General features: G+C 52.0%; 2 protein-coding genes across 2 annotated transcripts; one reads left to right on the top strand and one right to left on the bottom strand.

Moving 5' to 3' along the window:
* Positions 1 to 495: 495 nt before the first annotated feature.
* On the top strand, positions 496 to 1,497 carry LOC120322511 (olfactory receptor 14J1-like). Its single transcript, XM_039377980.1, has one exon. It carries the CDS (start codon positions 496 to 498, stop codon positions 1,495 to 1,497), a length of 1,002 nt encoding a protein of 333 aa, XP_039233914.1.
* Positions 1,498 to 8,986: 7,489 nt separating this feature from the next.
* On the bottom strand, positions 8,987 to 9,907 carry LOC113984730 (olfactory receptor 14J1-like; the record flags this gene model as incomplete). The annotated part of the gene is made up of 1 exon (XM_027714993.2): positions 8,987 to 9,907. A coding segment is annotated over exon 1 (918 nt), but the record flags the coding sequence as incomplete, so codon positions are not given.
* Positions 9,908 to 10,313: the final 406 nt, after the last annotated feature.

Genomic DNA, 10,313 nt, shown 5'->3' with positions numbered 1-10,313 from the left:
AATGTGCTTTCAGCTACTGCTCTGCCTGTGGGCAGCAACAGCATCACCTCTACTAGACCCATCAGGACTAGTCTGAGATGTCATTTTTGCACCTGCAAACGGAATATGACCCCTACCAGTGCAGCCTGTGGTGCTGGGGAAGGAGCTGAGTCTGCTTAAATCAAATGCCATCATAAGGACACTTGGCTGTCTCCCTGAGGTTTCCTTCCAAGCTGTGAATTTCCCTCCAGGTTGGAAACCTGTCCCTTAACATCTCCTTGTTATGTGAAACCCCTGTACAGAAGCACAATGATGCTAAAACAGTGAAAATGCTGTTCAGTAGGGACCCAGCACTGGAGCTGAAGGAAGATCTCCTAGGAAATCAAAAGGCTGTCTGTGTGTGACATGGGGAGTGTCTGTAGAACACAGCTTTGACTTTGTTTAGATAAGTCCACGTTAACTGGCCTCTTACTGTCTTCTTCTCCTGTGTTGGAAACAAAAACCCAGAGGCAGCAAATGTCCAACAGCAGCTCCATGCCCCAGTTCCTCCTCCTGGCATTCGCAGACAGGCGGGAGCTGCAGCTCCTGCACTTCTGGCTCTTCCTGGCCATCTCCCTGGCTGCCCTCCTGGCCAACGGCCTCATCCTCAGCGCCGTAGCCTGCGACCACCACCTGCACACCCCCATGGGCTTCTTCCTGCTCAACCTCTCCCTCACAGACCTGGGCTGCATCGGCACCACTGTCCCCAAAGCCATGCACAATTCACTCTGGGACACCACAACCATCTCCTACACGGGATGTGCTGCACAGGTCTTTTTCTTTTTCTTCTTCATCTCATCAGAGAATTTCCTCCTCACCATCATGTGCTACGACTGCTACGTTGCCATCTGCAAACCCCTGCACTACGGGACCCTCCTGGGCAGCAGAGCTTGTGCCCACATGGCAGCAGCTGCCTGGGCCACTGCCTTTCTCTATTCACTGCTGCACACAGCCAGTATATTTTCCCTGCCCCTGTGCCAGGGCAATGCCCTGGGCCAGTTCTTCTGTGAACTCCCACACATCCTCAAGCTCTCCTGCTCACACTCAGGCTACCTCAGGGAACTTGGGCTCATTGGGGTTACTGTCTGTTTAGTGTTCAGTTGTTTCATTTTCATTGTTTTCTCCTATGTGCAGATCTTCAGGGCTGTGCTGAGGATCCCCTCTCAGCAGGGACGGCACAAAGCCTTTTCCACGTGCCTCCCTCACCTGGCTGTGGTCTCAATCTTTGTCAGCACTGGCGCATTTGCCCACCTGAAGCCCCCCTCCATCTCCTCTCCATCTCTGGACCTGGCCCTGTCAGTTCTGTATTCAGTATTACCTCCAGCACTGAACCCCCTCATCTATAGCCTGAAGAACCAGGAGCTCAAGGATGCCCTGAGAAAAATGATGACTGGATGCTTTTCAAGAGCAATAACCTGCCTCTTTTCTTCTGCACAACATTCAGTGTGTAACCATTTACTGGCCCAGCCTGCTTTCTAAAGCTTTTGAGGGTGGTGGTGGGGGCCGTTTCCTACATTTTTTCCTCTTTAAATGTTGTTGACACAGAAATTTATTCTTCATCTCATATCTAATTCACTCTCTAACTCTTTCTTTTGACCCACGGATGTGTAAATGAGGGATCATTCTCTGTGTGCATTTAACAAAAATAAAAGTTTCTGCAGCAATTTCTTTGTCAAACATCCTGATTTTGTTATTCTGTACATGAGGAATCACAATCTCTGAGTAGAATAAAGGATTTGAATTCTTTTTTCCAGATTCTCTCTTCAACAACTTCCCTGAAGCTGGAGGGCAGTGCCTGTGTGCAGAGGAGAAGGGGTAAAGAGTCCTGGTACAGGAGCACTGCCAGGGAGCAGCAGCTCTTGGCCTTCTCAGAGATGCTGTTTTTCCACTGCCTCCCTCTCCTTTGTGGTCCTTGCCCAAGGCCTGAGTGCTCTGGTACCTCAGTCCCTGCTCTGTGTCAGTCCTGTGACCGTGGGCAGGGACAGGCCCTGGGCACTGCTGGGACAGAGCTGGGCTCCTTAACATCATTTCCATCAGGAAAGGGGATCCCCATGGGCAGTTCCTGAAGACTTTGTTCTTTTTGAAAGGTTGGTGTAAAGAACAAGGCCAAGGAATAGACTCTCCAATATCTCATTGCTTTGCTTGTTTCCCCATTCAGTCCCTGCAGTGAGAGAAGTGACTCACTGGGGTACTTGAGGGACTGAGGGCTGGTTCAGATGTTCTCTGCTGGTGGCCAGTGGAAAATGGTCTCCAAGTCACCTGCCTGGGGCTCTGCAGCTTGTGAGGGCTCTGATGGCAGGTGAGGACTTGTCTGTAGGAACTCAGGAAGTGCAGGAGAGCACAGAGGATCTGCAGGGACAGCCCGTCCCATCCAGTCAGCAGGGAATGGAGCCCTGGAGCAGAATCCTGCCCAGGGTGGAGTTACCAAAGATCAAGTCCTAAATCTGCCTGTGAACTGGTAAAGGAGAGTTCTGCAACCCCAGGGGCTGCAGCAGGAACAGAGAAAGGACTCTGGGGAGTGACTTGCCTCACCCACAGTGAACTCCCCTTGTGCCTCCCCAGTTCAGGGCGGGCTGTACCAGAGCCAGGGATGGGCTTTCCAGGAGGGTGTCCTGAAGAACTCTCCAGCCCACAGGCTGCATGGAGTGGAGCCCTGCCCTGTCCTTTGTGCCATTGGAAACAGCCCATGGTCCTGCCCAGCCTTGTTCTTGGCTACAGAGCCTTCCAGGACTATGGCAGAGGGTGGAGAGGAGAGATCACCATCCTGCTGGGTCTGCTCCCCACCCTGACCAGCATGGCCAGTGCAGGGTCAGCCCAGGGTGCCACAGCCCCTCCCTGTGCAGAGCAGCACCTCCAGCTCAGGGCCCTGCAGGGATCCCAGGCTGGGATCTGCAACTGGCCAAGGCAGCCTGGACACACTGACCTGGGCAAAGGGATGTCCCTGCAGAAGAGCAAGGCAGCATTTCTGGGCCTGCAGAGAGGAATCCCTGACACAGAGAAACCTCTTTCTGCAGCCCCCCTGGGGACAGGCTGCTCTGTCCCTGGGCCAGGACTCTGGGCTGGGCTGGGCAGAGGGGCTGGCACTGAGGGGCACAGTCAGGCTGTGCTGGGCATCTCCTGGAGGTGACACCAGGGCTCCTGCAGTTTCCCTGACCTCCATTTCCTCCTGCCATGCTGAGTGTCCAGCCCCTGAGCTGATGGGGATGTTGAGACTCCTCTCTGTCCCCCAAGAGCTGCTGTGCCCTTCAGAGGGGCTGGGGCTGTGGGGGGAGTGCCCAGAGCTCTGCAGCACCCTGGGCTGGGCACTGCTGTGGGGCCAGACCAGACTGGGCTGCTCCACCAGTTGACTTCTATAATGAAATCCTTTCTAATTTTCTCCTGAAGAACCATGAGATTGTGTGTTGTGTCCTGAGCAATAATCTGGAATTGTGGGATAATAGAAAGGTTTTGGTGTCAGGGATATTGAGAAGGCTGGGCAGTGTCACTGGGAGACCTCTCCCAAACCCTTGGAAAGGCCAGAGCCATCCCAGAGCTTCCTGGGGCCTTGGCAAAGGCAGACATGGAACCAGTCTGCAAACAGGGCAGCAAGGAGGGTTGGGAGACTTCCAGACTGCTCAGGCTCAGCAGAGAAGGGGATATGGCAAGTCCTCCTGCAACCATTCCCAGGCATTGGAAGGATAAGGCAGGGATTGCAGAACCCCTGTGGGACAGAAAAGAAAAGGGATGTTTTGTGCTCAGACTTCAGCAAGGCCCTTGACATGGTCTCCTTTGGTCTCCTTTGAGCCAGACTGGTGAGAGCTGGACTGGAGAAGTGAAACATGTGGTGGGTGGGAAGTTGAATGACTGATGAGGCTCAAAAGTCATGGCACAAATTCCTCTTGGCAGCAACTCCCAGGTGACATCCATCAGGGACCAGCCCTTGACCATTCCTATGGAACATCTTTATTATGTCTCTGGATGATGGGATGAAATGCACTTTCCACTCCTTTGTGGATGAGGCCAAGTTGCAGCGAGTCTGTGAGAAACCTCCTCCAGTTAATGGTGACTTGTACAAAAAATGTGGTCAAGATGACTGAGTGGGATAAACTTGTCCTGCCATCAGGTGCCCAGCAAGGCCCAAGACAATGAAGGAAAAACTCATGGGTCAGAGGAAAGGAAAATCAAAAGAAGGGAAAAAGACCAAACACAACCAAACCAAACCCAAACAAACACAGAATGACAGAATATGCTGAGGTGGGAGGGACCCACAAAGATCATCCAGTCCAACTCAACTCATCCAGTCCATTGCCATCTGCTCCCACCCCAGCAGGCTCTGGAGCAAAGCACGGCTGAGGTCCAGCACAGCTCTGCTCTGACACAAAGAACCTGCAGTCAGGGACAGGAAGAGGACAAAGTCTTGTTTGACCAGCCCGAGGAATAATGGGCTCAATGACCTCCTGTATTCCTGGGCACTTGAATGACCCTGTGGATCAGGTTTGGTAGCAGGGAGGGGGCTGCAGGTTTCCCTCAGGGAAGAGGAGATCAGGAGTTGACTCTGTGTCAGAGAGAGCCAGTTTCAGGTGACTCCAAAATGGACCAGCCAGTGCCCAAAGCTGAGCCAAAAAGCAATTCCAGAGGCACCTCTGTGATAACCCTTTGGAGAAAGGATAAAATCCTGGGTGCTGTAACCCAGAGAGGAGTGAGAGAAATGGGGGAGAAACAACCCTGCAGACACCAAGGGGAGTGGAGAAGAAGGAGGAGTGAGAGAGCCTTGGTGGGCACCTGGCAGCCAAAAGCCAACCCCCAGCCCTGAGAGCCACAGCTCAGCCCAGCACAAAAGCTCCTTTCGGTCTGGAGGTTCTTTGCAGCAGCTTTTTAGCAGAGCTGCCAGCTGGGCCATCAAAGGGGATGCTCAGCTGGGTCTGAAACCTGTGTGATCCTTGGCAGCCTTGGCTCTGTAGGAAAGAACTATAGAATCCTAAATGGTTTGAATCAGATGAGACCTTTATAGGACATCTAGTCCAACCTCCCCACAATGAAGAGGTTTACGTCCAACTAGATCAGGTTGCTCAGAGCCCTTTCTAACCTGGCCTTGAATGTTTCCAAGGGTGGGGCATCTATGACCTCTCTGGGCAACCTGTGCCAGTGTTTCATCACCTTCAGTGTAAAAAATTTCTTCCTTATATCTAGTTCCAATCTGCTCTTTATTAGTTGAAAACCATTATCACTTGTCTTATTACAACTAAGTCTGTGCCCATCCTTCTTATAGGTATGATCTCAGGAGCTCCTGACAAGCCTTGACCAAACCAGGTGAGCAATGAAGAGCCCCTGGACTGGACCAGGGTGTGGTGAAGTGTCCCTGGACTGGACCAGGTGCTCCTGGATGATAAAAGTGGGAACAATCCAGAGTGGAACAGCTGGGGAACACAGGATAATCACTCATCCCATGAAAGCCTTGGAACATTCCCTGCCTGTATCACAGCCCAAATGGAACAGTTTGGATACAATTCCCAAATAGTTTGGAAACTCCAGTCATTCCTGACACCAGGATGGAAATTCAGCAGATCACTAAAGCCAGTCCCCTTGGGAGCCCACAACCAGCGGGGCTGAGGGAGGCCCTGGCAGCTCCCCAGCACCTCCCTCTCAGTGGGACACCTCTGGCAGCCTCTCCCAGCTCGGGAACCCTCCAGTTTCCAACACTCCAAAGACCCTCGCTGATGCCCAGGACAATTCTGATCCCCCTCAACAAACACTCCTCCAGCTGTGACCCTTGTCTGGTGGGAAACACAAAGGGATTTGGGGGAGTGTTTCCCTGACAACAAGGAGAATTTGGGAGAGGGACCTTTCCACACCCAGCTATTGATGTGTCCACACATCTCTGCCTGGGTGTGGGTGTGAATTGACTGTGGTGGGAATGTTGTTGTTTTGAATGCTGTTGTGAATATACCAGTCACTGTTAAAATTGTAACAAATGCTATTGAATCACTTGATAACTGTTAAACTGGTCAATAATTAAATGCTACTAATCTCTTTTGCCCCCTTATATTTGTGTCCTAATCCTTTGCATCCTGATCCTCTTGCATCCCAAGGTTTTGTGTAAATCATTCTCTTTCATCAAAAAATATATTTTTGGTGACTTCCACTTTAAAATGTTCCTCCTTAGCTAAACTACAAAACAACTCTAATTAGTTGTTTATGTCTTAAAGACTTGAAGACAACTAAAGAAAGAAAAATAATTTGTTTTTCAATGTTTTAATGGGTCCCACAGAGTGTTTGGAGTTGCATCAGCTGTCAGTCCAAGATGGGCCATGTCAGAACTGGTGAGGTTGGGGGCTGAGGAGCAAAATTGATCATACAGGGTCAGTGTGGATCTCCTGAGGAGACACTCAGCATCAAGATCACTTGGAGAACACCTCTATTACCTCTCCTCTAAACTAAAAAATATCCATAATTGAATTAAAACAAAAAAAAAAGTACAAATTTTGAAGACTTGTTTTGAAATTGCCTTGAAGACAATTAAAGGAAGACAAAGAGGTCCTGAGGGATTTCTGGAATTTAATGAGCCCCACGGTGTGTTTGCAGCCCAGCCCATGATCCTGAGGTCCTGAGAGAAGATTGAAGCAGCTGCTGAAGAAGTCAGAAGCCAAACTCCAAGTGCCTTGAAGCATTGCTGGGCCCCACTGAGGGCAGGCACTGCCAAAGCCTCCCCAGGGACTCCTTGGAGCAGCTCCTTGGAGGCCAGGAGTGCAGGCAGACAAAGGCTCTGGGCAGGCCCCTGCAATGCTGAGCAAAGCCTGCCTTGGTTTTGTGGAGCACAAAGGCCAAGGGCTGAGCCCCAGGCCCTGGCCCAGCAGATCCTGTCCCTCCCGGCTGGCTCAGGGCTGTTTGGGGGGCACTGGGATGGGAGGGGGAGGAACAACAAAGGCCCAAAACTGGGCAACCCCTGCCAGGCTCCTGAGGGAGGGGCGAGGCAGAACCCAAGGGCAGAACCTGCCAGGAAAGTTGGCTTGTGGTGGCCTGAGTGGCAGAGGCAGCTGCCAGAGGCAAGGGGACAAAGGCCTGGGTGCCTTTGGGCCTTGCAGCCCTGCCAGAGCCCTTGGCCATCTCTCCTGCAGGCTGTCCTGCCCTGGCCCTGCTGCTGCTCTGGCCTTGCAGGCTGCACACACCCCTCCTGCTTTCCCACCCCCTCCCAGCAGCATTTCTAGACCCTCCCTGATGGCTCTGCACCAGCTCTGGCTGTCGCCATGTGCACTTGGCCTTCTGAACTTGGATCCTGAGCCCCTGTGCCACAGGACATCCCTGCCAGAGCCCAGGCCCTTCTCCTGGGGGTCAGTGCAGAGCTGAGCAGATCCAGGTCACCTCCCATTCCTCTGCCAACCCCCTGGACCTGCTCTGGGCTCTCCAGGTCCTTGCCCTGCTCCCAAGGGCTGTGGGGGTGCTTAATGGTCAGGGTTTGGGGTTTAGAGCTCAGGGTGGTTATTAGGCAGAACTTTGGGAGGTTTGTTGTTCTGGTGGCAGTGTCTGGGTCATGATTAGGGGAAGAGCTTTTTGGTCTGGGTCAGGATTAAAGCTTGGCTTTTCATACTGGTAATACAAGATTGGGAATGGGGTGGACATTAGAGGACAAATAAGAGTCTGGAGTTCTGGGTTTGGGCTTTTTCTGGCTTGGAATTAGAGCAGTGGATTCCTTTTCAGTGGGAGGAGCAGCACTTTTGGGTGGTGTTGGGGCTTGAGGTTACAAAATGCATAAAGGTCAATCAGGAGTGTTTGCACAGTTAGTGTTTCAGCACCCTCAGCATTCCCTGAACCTGGTTTTTACCTCATCCAAATATTTCCCCTCTGTTGGCCAAGCCTCTATTTCCTTCCCTAATTATCTTCTCCCTTTTGTCCCAGTTCCCCCTAACCTCCTCAGAACTTTCATCAGGATGGGCTCAGCTGTGTGATGATGCTGTGCAACCTCATGGAATCAAGGAGCCACTGTCAAACTGCAGAACCTCATGGAATTATGGGGCCATTGTGACTCTGGGGAAAGCCATGGAATCAAGAGGCCACTGGGACACTCCAGGGCCCCATGGAGCCAAAGGAACTCAGGGACAGTGGGCAACCTCCTGAAATAAAGGGGCCATTGTGACAGTGCAGAAACCCATGGAATCAGGAGGCCATTGTGGCACTGCAGGGGCTCTTGGAAACAAAGAAACCCTGGACCACAGTGGAATTTCATGGAATCAAGAGGTCATTGTGACACTGGGGAGCCTCATGGAACAAAAGGAATCCAGGGACTTCTTCTCCATACCAGTGTTGGGAAAAGACCTCAGCCTTGAGGAAGTGCCTGGAGGGGAACCCCTTTGCTGCTGGAACTGCTGTTGTGGAGCCCAGCCCTGTCCCAGCAGTGCCCAGGGCCTGTCCCTGCCTGTGCTCACAGGCCTGACCCACAGCAGGACAGTGACTGAGCTGCCAGAGCACTCAGGCCTTGGGCACGGACAGGAAAGGAGAGGGTGGGAGTGCAAAGAGAGCAGCTCTGAACAGACCCAGTGCTGGTGCTCCCTGGCAGTGCTGGGACTCTTTTTCCCTCCAGATCTGCAAACATGGAAATGCCCTCCAGCTTCAGGGGAGGTCTTGGAGGAAGAATCTGGAAAAAAGAATTTGTGCCCTTTCTTACGCTCCGAGATTGTGATTCCTCATGTACAAACTATCACAGGGAATGTTTGACAAATACCTTGCTGCACAAACTTTTATTTTGTTTAAATGCACACAAAGCATGATTTCTGATTTGTATATTTTGTGGGTGAAAAAAAAGAGGTAGAGAGTCAATTATATGGGATGAAGAACAAAATTTCAGTGTTAATGACAGGAATAGAGGGAAAAGACAGGGAAGCCCTCCACCCCAAACACTATCAAAAGCTTTAGAAGGCAGGCTGGGCCCCAAATGTGTTACACAATGAGTGTTCTGCAGAAGAAAAGAGGCAGTTTATTGCTTCTTAAAAAAACATCCAGTCATCATTTTCCTTATGGCTTCCTTGAGCTCCTGGTTCCTGAGGCTGTAGATGAAGGGGTTCAGTGCTGGAGGCACCACCATGTACAGAACTGACACCACCAGGTCCGGAGATGGGGAGGAGATGGAGGGGGGCTTGAGGTTGGAAAATGCTGTAGCGCTGACAAACAGGGAGAGCACGGCCAGGTGAGGGAGGCACATGGAAAAGGCTTTGTGCCGTCCCTGCTGAGAGGGGATCCTCAGCACAGCCCTGAAGATCTGCACATAGGAGAAAACAATGAAAACAAAACAACCAAACACTAAACAGACACTAACCACAATGAGCCCAATTTCCGTGAGGTAGCCTGAGTGTGAGCAGGAGAGCTTGAGGATGTGTGGGATTTCACAGAAGAACTGGCCCAGGGCATTGCCCTGGCACAGGGGCAGGGAAAATGTATTGGCTGTGTGCAGCAGAGCACTGAGAAACTCAGTGGCCCAGGCAGCTGCTGCCATGTGGGCACAAGCTCTGCTGCCCAGGAGGGTCCCATAGTGCAGGGGTTTGCAGATGGCAACGTAGCGGTCGTAGCACATGATGGTGAGGAGGGAAAACTCTGTTCCAATGAAGAAGACAAGCAGAAAGGCCTGTGCAGCACATCCGTGGTAGGAAATGGTTCTGATGTCCCAGAGGGAATTGTGCATGGCTTTGGGGACAGTGGTGCAGATGCAGCCCAGGTCTGTGAGGGAGAGGTTGAGCAGGAAGAAGCCCATGGGGGTGTGCAGGTGGTGGTCACAGGCTACGGCGCTGAGGATGAGGCCGTTGGCCAGGAGGGCAGCCAGGGAGATGGCCAGGAAGAGCCAGAAGTGCAGGAGCTGCAGCTCCCGCCTGTCTGGGATTGCCAGGAGGAGGAACTGGGTGAGGGAGCTGCTGTTGGGCATTTGTTGCCTCAGGGTATGATTTTCTGTTGAGGAGAAAAAAGGCAGAACTGAATTAGGCCAGGCTCAATTAGCAAAACATCTTGCATGTCTCATAGCAATTCAACACTCAGGGCCTCTTTTCAGGAAGATCTCTCTGCATCCCTCTCCCTGAGCTCTGGGTTTTGCTGGCTGAAGGGGGCACTGAGAGCAGGGACCCTGGAATGGGCTCCTGAGGAATTCTTCTTGCTGTGCAGTGAGAGGCAACTTGGAGCACAGGGTGACCTCCAATTAAATGCACTTGTGATGTATCAGAGTGTTTCCAGAACTGCTGGTCACAGTTTGCCCAAGCACAGAACAGAGGGAGGGGATTTGGGGGACTTGATTTTATTCCAGTTCCTCTTGCCAGGAGTGAGTTTGGATGGTTGAAATT

The sequence above is a fragment of the Pipra filicauda genome, unplaced genomic scaffold (assembly GCF_003945595.2).
Source record: "Pipra filicauda isolate LSUMZ 115617 unplaced genomic scaffold, ASM394559v2 scaffold989_size40951_pilon, whole genome shotgun sequence".
NCBI classification, from domain to species: domain Eukaryota; kingdom Metazoa; phylum Chordata; class Aves; order Passeriformes; family Pipridae; genus Pipra; species Pipra filicauda.
The sequence above is the reverse complement of the archived record's forward strand: the minus strand, read 5'-3'. Positions and strand labels throughout refer to the sequence as shown.

Excerpts from the sequence above, each read along its gene's own strand:
- LOC120322511 (XM_039377980.1), top strand. The coding sequence starts at position 496 with ATGTCCAACAGCAGCTCCATGCCCCAGTTCCTCCTCCTGGCATTCGCA.